Raw genomic sequence first — 23,639 nt, forward strand, 5'->3', positions numbered from 1 at the left:
TATGTAACATCAGCCTGATCCTTTTTCAAAGACCCTTTTAACTTTAAATACATTCTTAATCAACTAAATCATAAACACTTTACAGAAGTCCTAACTTTATAACCAAGACCCTAACCCATTCATACACATCCCCAGCAACCAATTAGCAACCCCTATAGAATTCACTACCACCAAAACTAACTTTATGTTCAATAACCAAAACTACTTACAAATAAATGGCTTAAGTATGGGGAATCCCGTGTCATCAGTTCTAGCCAACATTTTTATGACACAGATTGGATCTCAAGCGATCAATTCAGCCTTACACTCACCACTATACTGGTACAGGTATGTTGATGATACAACTGCTGGATTCACACCTACACACCACACACTTAGTTTTTTCAACTACGTTAACTCGATACACCCCAACATTAAGTTCACCTGTGAACAGGAAAAACTAACCAAATAGCATTTCTGAACCTCAAGGTCACTAGAACTGATACACAATTTAAAACAGAAATCCACAATAAAATCACCCACACTGGATTATACATTCCCTGCAACTCAGTACAAGAAACAAAACAAAAACTCAACATATTAAGAAATGAAATAAACACAGCCACAAAACTATGTTCACCAGATAAAAATCAACAAAATAAAACAACACTTCATTAACATCAACAAATTTCCTCAAAAAAACCGTGAAAAACATTATACACACACACCTAGACCAACAGCAAACAACAATAAATCCCAAGATACAACAAACTACAAAACCTTACACTGCTGCATATCATATGTTCCCGACATCAGCGAAAAAATAACCAACACTTGGAAAAAAACTTATGACAAAACATAACATTCCAGTAAACACTAAATTTATTCAAAAAATAGGTACAAAACTAAAGTCCATACTATGTAAAAATTACACTGACAAACACAACACCAACATAATTTATAAAATACAATGCAACAACTGCTACGACTTTTATATTGGAAAAACAAGCAGAAAAATAGAAACTAGATTCAAAGAATACAAAAAAAAACACCTTTCCACATTTTTGAACACTTCAAATCAAATAAACACAACATAACCATAGAAAACACCCAGATACTAAGTAAGGAAACAAACGCAAAATTAAAGAAGCCTTACTTATACAACAACTCAAGCCCAAAATAAACCAATACAAAGGAACACCTTTATACCTATATTAATAAATATAATCAAACATCTAGCATGTCCTCTACATTCCTACAGTCAGTTACACAACCCCTTCAAACATATGGTCAGCTATCGGTCAGTTACCTCTTTCTTTCTTTGTGAATCTGACGATGACCGAAGAAGGTCGAAACGTTGTTCGCTCCTCTACATAGTGCTTTCTCTATCCGTACTAACTGTTTGTTACATATATAATTTGCGTTTGTTTATATTTGTTTCCCTACTTAGTATCTTATTCTGTGTTTATCAGGTTGGTAGAGTTAATTACTATAGCTACCACATTACTATAGCAATAACTTCTGTGTTTATCAGAAAATTCTACATGTTGTGTTTATTTGATTTGCAGTATTCGAAAGTGTGTGAAGGTGACTTTCTGTGTTCTTTGATTCTGGTTTCCATTTTTCTACTTGTTTCTCCAATACAAAAGTCGTGGCAGTTATTACATTGTATTTTATAAATAATGTTGGTGTTGTGTTTGTCAGTGTAGTTTTTACATAGCATAGACCTTAGTTTTATGCCTGATTTTTGAATAAATTTGGTATTAAATGGAATGTCATATTTTGTTACTAGTTTTTGCCAAATGTTGGTTATTTTTCTGCTGATGTCGGGAATATATGGTATGCAGTAGTATATGGTTTCGTGATTTTTGAAATTGTGGGGTATATTTACTTTTGTTACTTGATTTTGCTTTTTGTCTAGGTGTGTGCGTATAATGCTTTCTACGGTTTGTAGAGGAAACTTATTGATGTTGATGAAGTATTGTTTTATTTTGTCTAATTCGTCGTTAATTTTATCTGGTGAGCATAGTTTATGGCTGTGTTTATCTGGTTACTTACTATGTTGATTTTGTTTTGTATCGTCCAGTATGGGTGATTTTTCGGTGGATTCATGTTTTAAATTGTGTATCGGTTCTTGTAATTTTGAGGTTAAGAAATGATATTTAATTGCTTTCTTCCTGTTCACATGTGAAGGTAATGTTAGGATGTATAGAGTTAATGTGATTGAAAAAAATAAGTGTGTGTTATGTAGATGTGAATCCCGCAATCGTGTCGTCTACATATCTGTACCAGTATAGTGGTAGATGTAATGCTGTGTTAATTGCTTGTGTTTCAACTTGTACCATAAAAATATTGGCTAGAACTGGTGATACTGGGTTGCCCATGCTTAGGCCATTTGTTTGTATATAGTTGTGGTTGTTGAACATGAAGTTTGTCTTCATCGTGGTGAATTCAATGAGGGTTGCTAATTGGTTGCTGCGAATGTCTATTGATAGGTTAGGGTCTCGGATATAGAGTTCTAAGGCTATATTGCAAGCTTCAGTGGTTGGGACTTCTGTAAAAAGGGATATGACGTTGAAACTGGCCATTAAGGCTTTATGATTAAGTTGATTAAGGTTAGATTTGATATGAAAAGAGTCTTTGATGAATGAGCTGGCTGATGTTACATATATGGAGAATGCCCATGCTATGTAATTACCAAGATTGTAATTAAACGATTCATATGTGGACATTATTGGTCGTAATGGACAATCTGGTTTATGAGGTTTATGCAAAGGCAAAATCAAAGAAGTCCTACTTATACAGCAAATAACACCAAAATTAAACTAATATAAATAAACACCTTTATACCTATACTAATTAATAACCTAACTTCCAACTGCAACGTCCCCTACAATCCCGTACCCGTTTATACTTTCGTCCCTAAGACATGTCCGGCAACGGCTACATTCAAACTCTCTTTGTTAACCTAAAGATGACCTAGGAAGGTCGAAACGCTGTTCTCTGCTTATCAATAAAAGTATTAATACCCATAACAGCCGTTCTCAGATACAAAAATAATAATTTGTTTTAATAAATTCGAAGAACAATTTTCTCTGCGGTACAAGTAAGATGTCAAAAGCTTATACTTTTGAGGTTTTTTTGAATCTTATTAAAACCAGAGTCCAAAGTTTGCGTTGTTTGCTCGATCCTGACCAGCTAGGAGGATGGATTGTGGACCGACCACAGTAATGTAATTAGTCCTAATATAACTTTAAGATTTCATTCACATCACAATATCACTGAACATTTATTCTATTATCTTTACTAAAATCATTGTTGTGTTTGGTATATGCGTTATTTTAATCACCCAAATGAAACCTTGAGCTTTCTAATAATTGGACGTATTCAAAAAATTGTAACGAATATTCTAATATCCAGTAATTAATAATTAATGGTGAAATATTTTATAACGCGCATATTCGCAATTATCTTTCTTTCACAAAAGAAATAGCTGCAGTTGATAAACTGGAATTACCATTCACACACGTTCTTGGAATGGATCAATTACACCAGATGAGTACCGATCAGAAATATTGAGAATTATATTGTTCTTTTTAAAATGTAAAATTATATTTACATTTCAAAGACGGCTTGCATCAACTGGGAAAATGCGCAAAGCCCAGGATTTTTCGCAATATGAAACGCAATATTAGACACAAGGTACGGTTGTATATGGAAAATCTAATGTAAATATGTCATTGGCCTGGCATGACCAGGTGATTAAGGCACTCGACTCGTAATCCGAGGGTCGCGGGTTCGAATCCCACACCAAACATGCTCGCCCTTTCAGCTGTGGGGGCATTATAATGTGACGGTCAATATCACTATTCTTTGGTAAAAGAGTAGCCCAAGAGTTGGCGGTGGGTGGTGATCACTAGTTGTCTTCCCTCTAGTCTTACACTGCTAAATTAGGGACGGCTAACGCACATAGCCCTCGTGTAGCTTTGTGCGAAATTCAAAACAAATAAACAAAATATGCCATTATAACATGATATTTTTCGTAGTAACTGCTAAAATTATACTAAAAGATAATATCTCATGATATGAACAGTTCGTTTCTGAAGGAACTTGAGATGTTTTTGTTGGTTTGTCACGAATTTCGAACAAAATTAAACAAAGACTATTGGAACTAGCTGTTCCAAATTTAGCAGTGACAGACAGCTAGCTAACACCACCCACTGCTAACTATTGGGCTACTATTTTACCAACGAATAGTGTGAGTGACTGTCATATCATAATACAACCATGGATTAAAAATAATTATATTAGGTGAGAGAGATTCGATAACAATATTTATGGGGTGGTAACGATCCCCTTTACGTATAAAATTACAATAACTATATTTACGTGGTGGTAACAATCCATTTTACGTATAAGATTACAATAACAATATTTATGGAGTGATAACAATCCATTTTACATATAAAATTACAATAATAATATTTACGTGGTGGTAACAATCCATTTTACGTATAAGATTACAATAACAATATTTATGGAGTGATAACAATCCATTTTACATATAAAATTACAATAATAATATTTACGTGGTGGTAACCATCCATTTTACGTATAAGATTACAATAACAATATTTATGGAGTGATAACAATCCATTTTACATATAAAATTACAATAATAATATTTACGAGGTGGTAACAATCCATTTTACGTATAAGATTACAATAACAATATTTATGGAGTGATAACAATCCATTTTACATATAAAATTACAATAATAATATTTACGTGGTGGTAACAATCCATTTTACGTATAAGATTACAATAACAATATTTATGGAGTGATAACAATCCATTTTACATATAAAATTACAATAATAATATTTACGAGGTGGTAACAAATCATTTTACGGTTATCTTCTCATGCACTCAAAAATTTGATTACATTTTTTTGTGTTTTTCTTCTGTAATTTCTTAACCCTAGAAGTTCGGTGAATAATCTTTATTGACCTAAGACTAGTCTTTACAAAAGAAGGGTTTCTTCAGAAAAAATAAATGAAAATTTTAATAGAATAAATTTATAAAATATAAAAAAAATATTCGTACCTGCGTCTAAGATCCGCTGTTTTACACTATGTTGTCGCCCGTGCCAGAACTGCCACGCCTTAACCTCATCCTCGGGAGTTTTCTCTTCACGGAATACCAACATAATCACAGACTAGTCACAAATAAAGAACATCGTTGAAGGTTAAGATATCAGCTTTAAGACATAAGTTTCACACAGTATCCAACAGCTTTGTAACTATAATAAAAGACACGATGTTTCAACATCAAATAAAGCGCATGTTTCCGGTTCCTAAGTGATGTATGAATTAAAAATAATTTTTGTCATATATTTTTAGCAAATAAGCCTGCTGTCCATGATTTAGGTATTCAAATACAATATGGTTCCGACATGTTTGAATCTCCCTGAAAAATCCAAAAACATGACTACGAAGTTATGACCTACAGCCAGAGATAACCATAAAAATAAAAACAACATAGTCTGAGTGACGTCAGTGAGGCACTATCAGTAATAAGGTTCTGCGTGAATCTAATGTGCCACAAAATCTGACTGAGGTCAATGTGTAGTGTCATAGCCTGAGGTTACGAAAACCAACTAACTTGGGTAAAAATTGTTAGAAACATTACACGCCACCAAGGTAACCACTGATTACAAAATAAAGCACGTTCTTTCTCTCTGGAACACTTAAAGACAGACGTTTAGTCTAACAACACTTAACATCTGGTATCAAAGCTGCTAACCTAAGTGAAAAATACTGAAAACAATTGAGGATAAGTTCAGAATTAACATATGAAAGATTTAAACGTTTATAAAAACTCAATAACCACAACCTTAGTACGTGTAGTTGTTTAAGAGTATCTTTTATTTAAAAACATTTAAAATCGAGCAATTACTTAAATATTAAAATATAAAATAACAAAAGTACAACCACAGGTATTATATGAAAAAATTACATTAGAATAAGAAAATAAGTTAGCATTCCAGCCCCCAGCATGGCAGGAAAATGTTTTTTAATTTACCATATTTTTTTTTTTATATTAATTAATTTTTCTTGTTTACTTTGAAGAGCAGTCATTTTCCCACAACTGTCTGCAGGCAGTGAAGTGTGATATAGATGTGGGACGTTGTGCGCTTGAGCACCGACATCTCGTTCTCCTAATTTCTATGTCTGTTGCTACCCTTGTAATTCTTATGTGAGACTGGCGAAAGGACGTTAAGAGTGATAGACGGTGTATCCCCACCACAATGTGGGTCCTACTTCTTCATTCGCCTCCGAAACCTACGGTACATTGTATAATCCCACACAGTTTACACGCTGGGCTCTTTTCAATTAGTGCAGCGTTTTTTATTTATTTTTGTTTCGGCGTGTTTTTCAAGTTACAACAAACTAATATATATATAACCTTACAAGCATAACTGTTTCCTTATATACCAGGCCTAGAGGAAATACTTCAAAGAATAAACTTACCATTACCGTAGCTTCCTGCACTACGCTACAGTTTTACAAAATAATATATCTCACTTCTTTCACAAAGAATGTGATTTACACCACTCAGTGTTTAAAGTGTAATGAACAATAAAATAGAGAAACACAACGTTAGATTCCAAAAATACCAAGCACACATGAAAATTGATCGGTTCTACATTTTCACGTTCTGGTGCCGATGTTTCCATGAAACCAATCTTGAAATGTGATTTAAATAACTCCTAAAATTAATAAAAAAACAATTCTAGTGGATTAAAAATCAGACACTCAAAAAGACATCTGAACAATAATAAAACATTTTATCATAGTTAATATATATATATATATTAAAGTATAGTGTCGGTCGGTCACGTTCAACTCCTCTGATTTCCGTGAGTTACACGAGTCTACTTTCTCTCCTATAATACTTCCTCCACCCACTGCCTTTTCCCTTTTAAATGAATGTAATGACTAACTTAGGAGTGAAAAGCTTCGAAGTTTCGGAGCTTTTCCTGCGATACAAAAGCATGTCAAAGAGCGAGTTTCCAGACCAAATCAGTCATGATGTCATGTGTGACACAACATCATTCACATCAAGCTAGGTAAAATCTGAATAGGAAATACTCGTGTGAAAAATAAGTCATAAATAAACATAAACGTATGCTTGTGACTAAAGAGTTTTGTTATAACAAACTAATGATACCTGTAGTGGACAGGGACTAATCTTCCTCAGAAGAACAATTGTGTGTGCAGACACGTGATCATCGAATATTTTAATAATTTATCCAAAGACACTCACATATAGCATGTTTGTTCAGTTTGATGTAGTGGCTTCAGGAACAAAAGTTGCATGTTTGACATAATGGCTCCAGGAACATATGTAGCACGTTTTATGTAGTGGCTTCAGGAACATATGTAGCACGTTTCATGTAGTGGCTTCAGGAACATATGTAGCACGTTTCATGTAGTGGCTTCAGGAACATATGTAGCACGTTTCATGTAGTGGCTTCAGGAACATATGTAGCACGTTTCCTGTAGTGGCTTCAGGAACATATGTAGCATGTGTGATATAATGGCATGAGGAACATATGTAGCATGTGTGATATAATGGCATGAGGAACATATGTAGCATGTTTCATGTAGTGGCTTCAGGAACATATGTAACATGTTTAATGTTTCTTGAACAGCAAGTTTTATATTTCTTTTATTTGTTGTGAATTTTATATGGAATAGTTTTGGTTTACAGCGGTTCCTGTTAGTTTTGACGGGCTATCATGGTAGCAGTAATATAACGTTTAATCGAAGAAATAGTTTGTGCACGTTTGTTGATAACACAAAGAAACACTAACAACTAACAGATTTAAGTTAATAAAAATAATATTTAATAGTAATCTGTAAAAGAACATAATATGATAACTGATCTTTATGAAGATACCAATAGGCTTAGCAAATGAAGAGAAATTACTAAACACGAGGTAAAGTACATATAGTTATTAAAAATCACGTTATTATTATCTCACTGTCATTAAAACTAAATCCTCCAGAGGGCTCATATTAACCTACATCACAGAATATAAGTTATTAAACGAACGAAAATATTTGTATATCGTTCCGACACGTGGATATCCTAAAACTCTTTGAGTAAAAATAAAAGTAAAACAACGACCGGTTTATCGTCACAATATTTGACAGCTAAACTTTCAACTTTCTTACATACTGTAGCGTAGTGTGGACGACATCGTGCGTACAACACATCTTCAAATTCTAATCGAATAATTGTTTTTCTCTGTTGAGTTCAACTTCGTCACGTTTAGTCCCTGACCACAGTTCTTTAAATAATCCCTACGTGCCCCAGTTCTTGGACAAAACTTATTTGTTAGGGAATTCTTGTTTGTTATTCGAGGCACACAATAATTTTTTTTTAAATTGACACTTCCAGTGCCCTGTATGTTTGTTTATAGTGAGAAATCAGAAAGACTGGCCTATATTTAGTCCAACCATACAAAGAATGCTACTAACAACACAATCGTAAACTTTAGAATCGAAACAGGATATAATCGTAGACAGCTAGGTTGGAACTGTTTTGTTCAACATTCTTAGCCTTTTAACTTCTGTGATAACTTGAATAATAGAATACAAGTAACCTTAATTACAAGTGAGAATCACAGACCAAGGTTACACCAGTCCTCTTTGACACTTCTTCATTTGCATAACTTATCACTGGTCATCTGACTTTAATGAATTCCTTGTTCCTCAGTTCTGGTTCTCAGACAACGGCGTTCAGAGCATTAAAAATGTTTGCCTGCAGGCTGAAAACGTCATTTGTCAAATATAAGACATTGGCTAAATTACTTGAAACCAAAGTTGAATAAAAGGCCACGATGAAAAAAACCTCATTTCTTCAGAGTTTGTTTTTTTTTCCAAACTGTGAAATATTTACTAAGTTTATAATAAAAACAGGAATTCACTAATTTTTATGGTTATAAGATAATGTTAAGTCATGGCTTTGAAGATCAAGAAACCACCTTTCACGTTGTTTGTACCACATACAAGTCCAACACATTTTAAAGAACTACAAGTCCCAAAATTTATTTAGTTAGAAAGAAAGCAACTGGAAATTATTTACGACGGAACTCTGGAGAGACAGACACTTTGGGCTTAATTTGTAAAACATTACCATTTTCAAATCAACTTATTTTTCTCACTGTTAGGATAGTTCGGTTGTTTACATATAAATAAGTAAGTACAAGGCAAGGACTTCAATAACTAAGACAACCATAACACACAAAATACCCAAACGATGGATTCTTTAAAAAGGATAACCTTTAATAAATTCTGTCTTGGAATTTATTGGAGTCATATGGCTATTACAGGTTTTCTCCAAATCATGACATTACTTTGTCTCATCCTTTACTCCGAGATGGATCTGAACCATGAACTACTTGTATTTAACGTGAACAAACTTTTCTTTCTATAACAATGAGACACAATCTACTCATTACCCTGCCCCCACAACTACATGGATATTAACAACGCCCTCTTTCTGTAATAATAAGCAATGAGTCCGTGTTCTAGTATCTACTGATGACACACAGTGTTCTAGTATCTACTGATGACACAGTAACTGTATACATGATTGTACACAACATAAATTTTCCTTCACTATTTCAAGGCCCGGCATGGCCAGGTGGGTTAAGGCGTTCGACTCGTAATCTGAGTGTCACGGGTTCGAATCCCAGTCACACCAATCATGCTCGTCCTTTCAGCCGTGGGGGCATTAAAATGTAACGGTCAATCCCACTATTCGTGGGTAAAAGAGTAGCTCAAGAGTTGGCGGTGAGTGGTGATGACTAGCCGCCTTCCCTCTTGTCTTACACTACAAAATTAGGGACGACTAGCGCAGATAGCCCTCGAGTAGCTTTGCGCGAAATTCCAAAAAAAACACAACAATATTTCATGTCGTCCCTATTTCATGTAAGTCTGCGGATTTACGACGCTAAATTCAAGGGTTCCATATCCCTCGGTGGACTCAGCATATAGCTTGATGTGACTTTGCTATAAAAAACACTATTTCACTATTTAATAAATTTATATCTTTTTCAATGATATAACATATTTATTCTCTCAGTTGAGTCCCTTAGAGGTCTATCCCAATGTAAAAAAATGTCAATTTACTTACCCTTACTGTCGGGTTCCTCAGAGGTTTGTCCGGGTCTGGAATGTATTCCAAGGTGATGCCATAGAACTGTCCTGTTACCAAAAACACGAAGTCATTAATTTAATAAACTTATTAGATTGACTTCTTCCAAAAGATCTGTAAATATCATGAAATATAATAACACTACATTTACTGTTGTCAACCTGGCACACCATAACTTTACATCTACTAGTGTTAACCTGAAACACCATAATCTTTATTTCTACCAGCCTTTAATAAGAAACACCAAACTTTTGTATTTACTATTTCAGAAACTCAACATACGATTAGTGATTAGTTTTAACCTAGAACACCGTAACCTTTATTTCACTAGTGTTAATCAGAACCTAAATACCAACTGTTAGTTAGAGATAACCAGAAAAACCATAACCTTTATTTTGGTGGTATTAAACAGAAATTCGATGTCCCACTACTGATTATGTTAACCTGGAACATAATAATTCTCAATCTGTTAAACATGTAACAGTCATCTCAGACAGGCTATTTACGTAGTGTATGCTTGTTAAAGTTGGTAATCACTCAGTAAGCTGGGATAAGCCCCTTCTAACCTCGAGATTCGATCATATTTACCCTTGTTAATGTAGGTTATCCTGTCGTCTTCCCGTCTCTGATTGCTAGAAATGGAAGCTTCGAGGAAATAACGGAATCCAACATCAGAATATCTATAAAAAATTAGTCAAATATTAGCGTAATTAAGCCTAAGTTTGTTGTTTCGTACTCTTCTTAGAAACTGTTATATTTTGGATATAAGACGACCCCTAGATTATTTTAATACGTAGTTGAAACAATTATGAAAAATTTACGACATGGAGCAAGGCTTTGACGATGAATAAACACGTAGAAATGAGCAGGGTGAAATAAATACATCAACTTATTGATAGAACTGTGGTAATTTACTGAAACTATATACACAATTCTTAGGAACATTACAAGTGTAACTGAATATTTTGTTTCTAATTATAATTTTTTTTGTTAGAAATCACCGACAACATTACGCACGCAAGTAATGAGGTTATGTACGATTATTTTGGCTCGTTATTAATATCCGTTACCTACAAATTGTTCAGAGAAGCTGTGCTGCTATTGGTCAAACGTAGGTTAAGCATGATTACAACTACCGGCGTGAACTAAACGAGGCGTCGCTCTGAAATATTTAAATTTATTGTGCCTTGAGGCTATACGATTTATCTTTAATAATTTTATTATTATATCTTTTATCACAAAGAATTCTTGAGTGGTTCTTATTGGTAGTGCGCCATCTATAGGACCTTTTTTTTCCTTTTTCTCTCTGCAAGGTGCCCCACTTCCACAACGTTACAGCAATAACGGTTACTTGTAACTGAACGTGACTTAGTAAGGTTAAGTTACCCCTGCGATAAACAAGGAAAATGGTTGTAAAGGATTTGAAAATCTAAAAAAAAGAAGCCAAAAAATAAAAACATCCTGTCGTTAATTCCATTCTCTGTCAAACATAATTTCATTGTTGTCAGTGTAATCCCAAATAAGGAATTGTGAGTGCTTCTTTATAACGATAAAATTTATTTCTTAAGTTGTTGTCAACCAACTAAACGACGCATCAGAACTTAGTAACCGTTTATTTCTTAAATTATTCTTAACCAAACGACACATTAAGACTTATTGACTGTTTATTTCTTAAGTTAGTCCTAACCAACTAAATGACACATGAACAACCTATACTTTTAACTATAAGCGGATTAATTTCCTATTTAAGTAACCAACCACATACAATAAAAAGTTTATTATCTGATATCTTCCGAAACTGGGCAGTGCCGCATAGACGAAAATTCCGACTAGGAAAGTGTTTCTCTCATACTTTTCAGAAAACATTTTAACATATTGTTAATGCTCTAAAGATCATTATTGTTACATCACCTTTAACAATAATAACTGTTGTAAAAAAACTTTATAAGTAAACAAGTTTTAATATGAATCACAGTGCAGGCGGCTAGTTCGTTTGTTTGCTTTGAATTTCGCGCAAAGCTACTCAAGGGCTATCTGCGCTAGCCGTCCCTAATTTAGCAGTGTTAGACTAGAGGGAAGGCACCTAGTCATCACCACCCACCACCAACTCTTGGGCTACTATTTTGCCAACGAATAATGGGATTGACCGTCGCACTGTAACATCTCAACGGCTAAAAGGCAATCATATTTGATGTGACGGGGATTTGAACCAGCGGCTCTCGGTTACGAGTCGAGTGCCTTGACAACCTGGCCATGCCGAGCCACAGGCAGCTAACAAATGAAACCTTCCGAAAAGAAAGCTACAGCAGCGCCACTAAACTACAATGAGAATTTGTACTTCGAGATATTAAGATTTCTGGTTGCAAGAGGTTTCTGGATGCTAATGTCTCGGATAACAAATATTTCGCTGTTGTGTAGTTACTACCAAATTTCACGTGTTCATCACTAAGTAAATCAACGACTTTAGCTCATATTTTAGTGTATGAATATTATTCAAACAATTTACCTAAATATCCAAACACCCTACTTTCCATGGTAATTCATAAGACATCAATAAGCCCATTTTTTCTCATGCAATGAAATTATTACACACTATTAGTAAGCGTGTTACATATTTTTAAAACTTGCAATTTTTCACCGAATTCTCCAACCAGAGTCGTAGTGACTTATTCTCCAGTCAAAGCTGTAGCTACACATAATTCTGTGTATTTACCTACAAAAGGTGTAGCATGAAACTTATGATAGCCACAAATCGTATGGCTAACGCTCTCCTACTACGAGCATCGGTAGTTCTTTAAGTAGAGGGCGCTGTTCAAAACCTTACGTTTGGTGTTTAATTTGAAACCTTCTTCATGTTGGGGTCTACTCAGGTAAAAATTCTATCACGTATATTTAGACAACCCTAGGTAGTGTTTTGTGCCATAACATAAACCGCCAATATATATCCTAAGAATCATAGAATAACGTACCATGACATTGCGTAATCCTGTAGATGTTTTGGTTCTATTATTAGAAGCACAATAATAAGAAATATTTAAAAATGTATTTTAATTGTGAATACACAAACTTACATTCGCGGTATTTGGATTTTCTCTGCTTCTATACTTCTTCCACATTCACGCCATTGTCTTTTTGTCCCTTGTGTACTTCCCGATCTACCGGCAGAGGGCGATTGTTGTTCTGATGCTTGAAGAAGATGTGGATTCTGTGTCAAATCCGAATAATCAAAGATCTGTAAAGGAGAAAATGTGAAGAGCACGAAAACAATGTCCCAAATAGTCACTTTAGTTGCATCAATCACGAAATAGTTACTTCAGTTACACAAGTTTCAGGAAGCAGTCACTTCAGTTCTACCAGTGTCACGAAGCAGTTACTTCAGTAGATATAAACGTCTATCATTTCAACTCTAGTATAGTGTCATTTTATAATTTTTACGTGAGAAACGTTGGAGAAACGATAGATTCTCAGTGTAAAATTACTGGACAAACGATAGGTTCTTAGTGTAGAATTACTGGACAAATGCTTCCTAGAGCACAATTAAAGGACACACGATAGAATTTTAGTATAGAATTACGTGACATACGATGGGTTCTTATCACAGAATTACATGACAAAGTATAGGTTCTTTGCACAGAATTACTGAAATAGGTTCTTTGCACAAAATTACTGAAATAGGTTCTTTGTGTGGAATTACGAAACAAACGACGGGTTCTTAGTACAGAATTACGGGACAAACGATGGATTCTTCGTGCAGAATCAAGGGACATGATAGACAACTGCAGAATTTTGGACGAGTAGAAATACAGTAACTCAGAATTATGTATGGTTTAGTTATAAATTTATATCAATATGTTTGTTAATTAAATGATTATAATGTTACTGGCATTGGATGAGTAAAACAAGATCTGCTACAGAATTATTCTCATACAAACTTTATATTGAAATTCTTACCGTGAGTTGATCGAGTGATATAACAGTCGTTCGCATGGATGGATATGAAATGATTCATGAGACCTTGGTATTACATGTATTCACCTACTTTATAAGGATGTGAGGATGCTGATGATAGAAAATAACTAATAGTAACTGTCTTTAATAACCTGGACTGAGGGTAGAAATTTATTGAACTCTAGCATTTATCTTTTAAAAACGGCATGTTTAATGTTCCAATGCTAATTTAACAGTCAAATAACAACTTGTACGGACAATATGAGAACAATGTAAGTATGCGCTGTGATATTGTTTTATTTATAAATTATTGAACTACAGTAGACATGTGACACACTCATTCTGTACGTTTGTTCATGAAATTTCGCGCAAAGACACATCAGGATATCTGCTGTGTTCACCAAGGGGAAGCGAACTTTAGCATTATAAGTCCATGGTCTTACCTCTGTCTCACTGAGGGACAAAACGCAGCAACGGCTATTTTTCTGTCCACTTAGTTTTTCTCTAAAGCAACGTTTAAAACAAACTAAAAGTCTGGTGTTCACAAAGTAAAGTTTTAACACGGTCTAATGTTATAGCTGTTATACAGATCCTAAGCTTATCTGGTAACATATAAATCTAGAAAGTTACTTTGATGACCTTGATTCTCTTTGATAACTGGCGTCATTATGAAACATTGTCTGTCTATGATTGAAGGGTTATCTTAATAGCTTTGACTCTTTCTGACAACCGGGTGTATTTAGATATACCTACTGTACATGTCTGAATAGTTATGTAAACCTAAATAAATGAATAACTAGTCAAACACAATAATAAAGTCAGGTTATACCAAGTAGTCTAACAGAGTAGTACAGTCATGTTACGACAAGTAGTCTAACACAAAAGTACAGTCATATTACACCAAGTAGTCTAACACAGAGGTACAACAGTCATGCCACACCAAGTAGTCTAACATAGAAGTACAGTCATGTCACACTAAGTAGTCTAACACAGGAGTACAGTCATGTTACACTAGGCAGTGTTACACAGAGGTCCAACAGTCATGCCACACTAGGTAGTGTTACATAGAGATCCAACAGTCATGTTACACCAAGTAGTCTAACATAGAAGTACAGTCATGTCCCACCAGCTAGTCTAACATAGAGGTACAACAGTCATGTCACACCGAGTAGTCTAACATAGAAGTACAGTCATGTCACACCAAAAAGTCTGACATAAAAATACAGTCATGTTACACCAGGTAGTCTGATATGGAAACGGCTGAAATCGTTTGATTTTAAAATCTTTCTTCACTGTAACAAAGAATTTTCTCCGTCACAAATTATACCGCTAACGCTTGTGATTATAAACTTAACGTCCTATTGGTTATTTGTCTGGTTGACGATGTATAATCTGAAACGGTGAATACAGAAAAAATCGCTATTAAATTCAACTTTGAAGACTGAATTTGTATTTCCTGTTTTCTGCTGCACAATTACGTGAACAGAAAATACTGGTTTAGTGCAATAATATTTTGCCTTACGTCCTTTATTTGTGTAGCTTATTTCGACAATAATTGTGGTCGCTATGTAAGTCATGTAACAACAGTTCATTCAAAGTTTATTACTGAACAGGGCGTAGTGGACAAAACAGACACCACTGTAATGTGGTCAACACAGTTACCTCAAGCCGAGTTAGACACCACGTATTTAGGTTAATCAGATAAAAAAGGGTAAAACTGACACTCCGAGTTTAGAGGCAGAGCAGGTCAGCTAGAACCCGATGTAACCGGCAGGGTATTTCTTAAAATAATGGGAAAATTAGTTTTTCTTTCTTGAACTCTTAAATATCAAATGTCAAACAAGTCTTAGTAGAGTGCCAAGTAACCAACGCCCATTGCAGTAAAACTGATTATATCTTCTTATGTTGATTGAACTAGTGAAATGTTTTTTGATGTGGTTTTATCCGTAAATAAAAATTTCGTTACTGAGTGTTGGCAGAACGTAATCGCTGGATGGAAGAAGGAATACCTACACTTCTGTTTACAATGTCCTTTGGAAGTTAGAAACAATCTTGAAAGAAATATCCAAAAGTTATTACACTGCTAAGTAACGCAAATATTGGAATTGTGTACTGATATTACTATCGCTAAATGTTGTTCCTGTAACACTACGGTGTTATTACTGTGTCAAACCGTTACTAATAATACTTGTGTTTCTATAACACTACAGTGTTACTACTGTGTCAAACCATTACTAATACTACTTGTGTTTCTATAACACTACAGTGTTACTACTGTGTCAAACCATTACTAATAATACTTGTGTGTCTATAACACTACAGTGTTACTACTATGTCAAACCGTTAGTAATACTACTTGTGTTTCTATAATACTACAGTGTTACTACTGTGTCAAACCGTTAATAATACTACTTGTGTTTCTATAATACTACAGTATTACCACTGTGTCAAACCGTTAATAATACTACTTGTGTTTCTATAATACTACAGTATTACCACTGTGTCAAACCGTTAATAATACTACTTGTGTTTCTATAATACTACAGTATTACCACTGTGTCAAACCGTTAGTAATACTACTTGTGTTTCTATAATACTACAGTGTTACTACTGTGTCAAACCGTTAATAATACTACTTGTGTTTCTATAATACTACAGTATTACCACTGTGTCAAACCGTTACTAATACTACTTTTGTTGTATTTCTATAACACTACGGTGTTACTACTGTGTCAAAGCATTACTAATACCACTTGTGTTGTATTTCTACAACACTACGGTGTTACTACTGTGTAAAACCGTTAATAATACTACTTGTGTTGTATTTCTATTACACTAGGTGTTACTATTGTATCAAAGCGTTACTAATACTATTTTTGTTGTGTTTCTATACCACTATGGTGTTACTACTGTGTCAATCCGTTACTAATACTACTTTTGTTGTATTTCTACATCACTACGGTGTTACTACTGTGTCAAAGCACTACTAATACCACTTGTGTTGTATTTCTATAACGCTACTGTGTTACTATTATGTCAAAGCGTTACTAATACTAGTTTTGTTGTATTTCTATAACACTCCGGTGTTACTACTGTGTCAAAGTGTTACTAATACTACTTGTATTTTCAGCCGTGGCATATTGGCTGATGGAATGGCTCCAAGTTTTTTTCAAGTGCAAACACTTAGCTTGTAGCTCCGTCATCTCTTGATCAATGTGAGTTGTACTTACAGTTTTGGACTCAGGATATCAAACCCTTTCATGTGATATATTTGACCGCATCCAATATCTCATCGGTTAATTTATTCCAATCCTGCCTAAAATAACTTCAGTTTAGGGTTAGGATGGTAGATATCCTGAGGAGTAATATTAGGTTGTTCAGAAATAAATGTCGGAAATCTCTCGATGATATTTAGAAGCTGAATTGGTTGGTTGGTTGTCTGTTTGTTTAGTGTTTATTGGCACAAAGGAACTGGACTATCTGCTTCAAACAGCCGGTAAAAAGTAAAAAGGAATCATGCTGAAACAGAATGTAGTCCAATGTTCGGATTAAAAACCTTAAATAGGGTTAGAAAGACCATAAAAATTTGAAAACACAACTGAAATGGGTATTATTACCACCACCGGTGTCAAGGATGAACCCGTGATTAAATCATGTTTAAAATGGTGCTCTCGATCGCAAGGACGGCAAGACAGTGAAATGTGGCTTATTGTGACCTGAGTGTTACACAGACAACACACTGGTGCATCAGTTCCAGATGAAAGAAAACGATGAGTTAAAAAACTCTGACCAATGCGTAGTCTAGTTAGAACAACTTCCTCTTTCCGATCCTTAGGGTAGTAAGACGACCAAAGTCCAAGAGAAGGTTTTATTTGGAAAAGCTTGTTTTCACGTTGGTCACTCCTAGTCTACTGCCAACTGGTACAGAGCCTTGAATACAGGACCACAATCCATGTATGGAACAGACATGGCGGTGATAGTGCCAGATCAGACTGACTTAGCTGCGATGTCGACGACCTCGTTCCTGCGAATACCAATGTGGTTTGGTATCCAGAAAAATCTGGACAGAAGTAGATGATAGAAAGAAATGGGCCAGTCGGTTTTGAATATCAGTGAGAATAGGGTGAGAACTGACGTGAAGCGATTCTAGGGCTAACAGAGAGCTTAGTGAATTGGTATAAATAGTACAGTTCGTGTACTGCATAGCTTCTAGTGATTCACGGCAAGAGAAATGGCGTACAATTCGGCAATGAACACAGAAACTGTAGAGGGATCCTGTGTGCAACAACCGAATCACAGCAAATAATGGCAGAGCCCGCACAGTCACCTGATTTCGAACCATCTGTATAAATGGGAATGGAAGGATGGTTTGAAAGATGTTCAGTAAATAAAAGGCTATACTGAAGATCAACAAAATCGGCGTTATCAGACCTGTCAAGGTTGATGCTCCAAAAATTGAACGAATTGGGAATCGAGGTTCTGCCTTATCCACCTTATTTCCCAGACCTTTCCCCTACAGATTTTCATAATAAATGCCCTAAAAAAACCAGGCAACTGCAGAAGAAGCTTTCAGAGAGTTCACTGACCATAGAAACTCTGATTTATACAGCAGGGGTTTAAACAGCATCGTTACACATTGGTAAAAGTGTGTTGAAGCAAATGATGCTTACTTTGATTAAAGCGTGTTTTACAACACTGGTTTATACTTTCCCAAACTACACAGTTTTAAAACGACATTTATTTCTGGACAACATAATAAAATCAAATCGGATACAATCCCCCCTCCCAGAGTTGGTACTACTGGCTTACAAAAATACAGCAAATTAAAGTGAAGAAAAACGTTTAATAAATTAATTTACTCTAATCCTGCCTAACATAATTTGAGGTGCCATGGCTACTGAGGATTCCCTCTTGTGATTCCATAACACTACTGTGTTAGTACAGTATCACAGCCTTACTGAAACAGTGTTGTTTTCAGTTTTAAGTTTAGTATATGAATGCTTTAGACTACCTAGTGTTAATTATTAATAATTTCAAGATTGTTATACTGTTTAACGCGAAACATTGTTAAATATTAAAGGTTAAAATAAATGATTTTCTTGTTAATAAGATATTAACACGAGAAACATTAATTTTATATAAAAACGTAGAATATTAGGTGCGTTAAGAACTGATTTAATGAAATGAAATAAAATTATTTACTTGGGGTAGACCAGCGCCATCACGTGGTGTGATCGTGGTTTCACCAATACCACTGTCCGGGGAAGGAAGGTCAGCATTGTGTCCATGTAGGCTGGTCTTGTAGCTGCTATTCTGTCGGATATAGCGGTCAACAAGAGCCACACCCTCAGCAGAGTCCGAGTACGAAGCTATATGCTGCCGAACGGTTTGGTACTGTTCCACAGCAGGGGAGCCCACATACGAATATAAGTCTTTGTAACAATCCGCAGCGGCCAGTGTATAGACAGTAGACCCGGCTGTCCGAGTGACCAGAGAGCTCTGTGTGACGTACTGGGGCACGGTGACCACAGCGTTAGCCAGAATGCTGTATTGTCCAACACCTAACGGCTCGTAACCAGACTGAGACGATGGTACGTCAGCGAAAACCTGCAAAATCGTTAGATTTTTTTACTGGACCAAATCATTTAACAAAGTAAAAAAAATTCCACGATAAGTAACACAGAACCAACTAAAAATAATGTTGTAGATTTTGAAAGAAAATTCACAAGTAATTAAAACATTTATGACGAAAGCGAATTGTAGAGTATTTTAATCACATCCAACTAATGTTTCTTCAACTACAACAACAACAAAAAAAGGATTTTGAAATAACACACTGAAGAGAAATAAACTGGCTAACGTCAGTTCTTTGGTTATTATTGTCTGACCGAATAGTGTGCTTTGACCTTCACTTTCGCTCTTGAAACCCACCCACAGTTCCAACTTACACGACTCACTTCTGTGGTATTAGAAAATGTGCCATGAACACTGGGATTAGTGGTAGAGCACGCTAACAACACCGTAAAAATAACAAATAATTAACTAACCTCTACCGAACTGTATGCCTGTAAAGGGATTTCAGTGGTCCTCTGGGGCTGGCTAGTTCCAGCCTGCATACTTCTGACCTTGATAAGGTCAGGGGAATTGCTCCCTGATGCTGTTACCAAATCGATGGCTTGGCTTGGAGATTTGAGGTCAGATGAGAAGGATGTTTTGGACAAAGGGGAGGGGGTCTTTTGTTTAACTTGTACCAACAAGGGGATAACTGTACTAGTCTCTGTTGCAGAAGGTTCCTCCGGGGACAAGGAGGCATCACCACTGGGTAGAGAAAATATCAGCGAAGGGGGTACAGACTTTCCTTGATCATTCTTACTGGGATCGGTGGAGGGCAGAGCATGTCTTTTATTACCATTCACTAAGGGCAAGGTGGCGGTAAGTTCTTCTGGTTCCCGTTTGATGGCGACACTGTTCACATAGATATCCATTTCTTCTGCTCTTGTGGCTGATGCCAAGACATTAGCTACAGCTGATGTTACAGTTTTCATGTGAGGGCGCAGGTGCGGGATACTGGGAGCCATTGTGCTCGTTCCTATAGATGGAGTCACAGTTGCACTGAAATAAATCATAATAATAAAATCGATAAAAAAATAAAATTAAAAGAAGAAAACAAGAAGTATGCCACTGAATAATTTAAAATAAATGTAGAAAGTATGAAGTATACGGTGCTTAGATATTTAAGAAATAACAACATGTTTAACGATTAAATATGATCTACCTGACAAGAAATGGAAATTATAATATTTTCAATCATTTACCAATATACCAAGTCAACCACACTTTATAAAACTACGTTCTAAGTCTAATACTGCCCTTGGAACTACTTCCTTCATCATCAATATGCTAGTCGTGATGTCTACAACCATTTTCTATGTCTTGTTACAACTAGAATTACTCCATTCATATCAATATTCTACTCGTGATGTCTACAACCATTTTCTATGTCTTGTTACAACTAAAATTACTCCATTCATATCAATATTCTACTCGTGATGTCTACAACCATCTTCTATGTCTTGTTACAACTACAACTACTTTCTTCATCATCAATATTCTACTCGTGATGTCTACAACTATCTTCCAGATTACTGATAGAATCATTATTGTTAATGAACTATGTAGCACTAGACAAATTTTCTCACCTGAAGTTATTGATAGAACTGTTATTATTGATCAAATATGTAGCACTAGACAAAGTTTCTCACCTGAAGTTATTGATAGAACTATTATTATTGATCAAATATGTAGCACTAGACAAAGTTTCTCACCTGAAGTTATTGATAGAACTATTATTATTGATCAAATATGTAGCACTAGACAAAGTTTCTCACCTGAAGTTATTGATAGAACTATTATTATTGATCAAATATGTAGCACTAGACAAAAGTTGCTTACCTAAACTTATTGATAAAACTATTATTATTAATTAAATATGTAGCACTAGACAAAAGTTTCTCACCTAAAGCTATAAAATTGAATAAAATTGTAAAAGATAAACAAAAAACTAAAAGCTAACTTCTGATAAAATAAATAAATGTAACTTTATTTTTCTCGTACGTGCCAGGTTTATCACGTTAAATTGTTTCATGAGTTATACATGATAAAACTGAAAGAATATTTAATTTTTAAGTAAAATTCCGGATCTGCCGATCACATAAGTGATAGTTTACAAAAATATTAGAAAATCTGTAATAATAATTATTATGTGTTGAATAAGAATGAAGGTTTTACAGGAAAGAATGTATGTAGATGGCACGACCATCCTTAAGTTCTGGTAGTAGAACGGGTTGCATGGCTAGTTGTTTTGGTGTGTTTATTACCGAGTCTTCAAATGAAGATGACGTGATTAACACTGAAACGATCTGTTCCGATACTTCTGATGTAATTAACAATGTTTTATGTATGTTCATGATATAAGAAAAAGACTGATTGGAGAAATTTTGATAAAAATGAAATTAAAAACTAAGTGCTAAGTTTTATATGTAGTAACCCTGATGGCTACTTCCAAGGCAACAGTGCTTCATGTATAGTAACCCTGATGGATACTTCCAAGGCAACAGTGCTCCCATCCATAATAGTTTGAAGAACTTGTAGAGCACTTCCCACATTCTCTATTATTAAGCATCATGGACATAAACCTGAAAAGTACATTTGCCACCACGATATGTTGCCTGTTTTGCACCATAAACAGAATGACGGAAAGATCCTCTGGACACCCTCCAATATTCGGCTTATATTCAGGGAAAAGATGACCCAACCCGTTATCAGTTATAGGACTGAATAAGTTGGCTAGCCAGTGCACATACCCAGAGTACTGAAAAAGTTAAGGAAATCAAAGGTACAAACAACCATTTCTTCTTCAGCCATGTTTTTCATAAAACTACTATTGTGTCTAGAAGCTAGTAACTTTTAACTTGCTTATAATAGCAGAATAAATGTCTAGCATGATTGTAGCAGATTTGTGGGTCGAAGGGTTCTATTTCGTGACTTTGGCCTTTATTTTTCCGAATGACGTTGTTTATGCAAATATATTTCAGATCCTATTACTGTTCTGAATGCTCTACTAGGCTTCCTTCGAGAACGTTAACGGTTACTGCCTTTGAAATGTTGTGTCGTTTGATATTAAATCACTAAAGAAGCTTGCTACACAAACATCCTATCTCGGACAGACTATGACACGATCCCTCAGACACAACTTCTACTGTGGTAGCAGTACACTGTTGGGTACTCATAAATTCACTCTAAATCAAATACAAAGACTTACATAGATGGCGACATACAAATGTATTAGGAAATGCAAATCCTACACATACAAATAATAACCCGTCCTAGTAAATCAAACATACACAGTGATTAACCCATCTTATTCATTTGCACCTGCCCGACTCCATACATGAAGTTTATTTTAAGTATCTTTTACCCTGTCTATTTATTGTTAAAAATGTAATACTGACTTCTACCTTCAAGTATTACAAACACAACACTAAGTAACGTCTCAACTATATTCTCTGTATAACAACCACAATGCTGAGTATCATCTGACCGTCCACCTGCTTACTATAAACACAATACTAAACATTTTGAAACCGATAAAACTGCATATTAAAACAGATTAATGACATCTTACCTCCACATCTCTGGAAGAGATGCATATTTTTCTAGTAAATTTTTTTCTCCTTTCTCCATTGGAGGAAGTTTATAGTATTCATATAGTAAGCCCATACTTGTATTATGTTCTTCACCGCCGCCATTAATGTTCAACATGGCTGAAGTTGCTGCTGTTAAAGGGTGCTCGTAATACGATCGCCAACCTTCCTCACCTTCGGGCATATCCGACATACGTTCGGATGTTGCCGATTTTACTCGGGTTAGCACGTCAGTCACTTCTTTATTGTCACTGGAAATCGGCATTAAAGCGTTTTGA

General features: G+C 35.1%; 1 protein-coding gene across 7 annotated transcripts in view; it reads right to left on the reverse strand.

Annotated features, from left to right (window-relative positions):
• LOC143237789 (protein grainyhead-like) overlaps window positions 1-23,639 on the reverse strand; it is a 119,141-nt gene that overhangs the window by 16,147 nt on the left and 79,355 nt on the right. For 5 of the 7 annotated variants that reach the window (XM_076477376.1, XM_076477378.1, XM_076477379.1 and 2 more), the window contains 7 exons: window positions 23,343-23,612; window positions 20,206-20,770; window positions 19,361-19,765; window positions 13,282-13,442; window positions 10,799-10,890; window positions 10,190-10,260; window positions 5,087-5,198 (listed from right to left, as the gene is read on the reverse strand). In XM_076477376.1, coding sequence (XP_076333491.1) covers window positions 5,087-5,198; window positions 10,190-10,260; window positions 10,799-10,890; window positions 13,282-13,442; window positions 19,361-19,765; window positions 20,206-20,770; window positions 23,343-23,612 — 1,676 coding nt within the window. The remainder of the gene's footprint in view (window positions 1-5,086; window positions 5,199-10,189; window positions 10,261-10,798; window positions 10,891-13,281; window positions 13,443-19,360; window positions 19,766-20,205; window positions 20,771-23,342; window positions 23,613-23,639) is intronic. The other 2 variants (XM_076477381.1, XM_076477382.1) reach the window with 1 other exon arrangement.

Source organism: Tachypleus tridentatus, chromosome 13 (genome assembly GCF_004210375.1).
Source record: "Tachypleus tridentatus isolate NWPU-2018 chromosome 13, ASM421037v1, whole genome shotgun sequence".
Taxonomy (NCBI): Eukaryota; Metazoa; Arthropoda; class Merostomata; order Xiphosura; family Limulidae; genus Tachypleus; species Tachypleus tridentatus.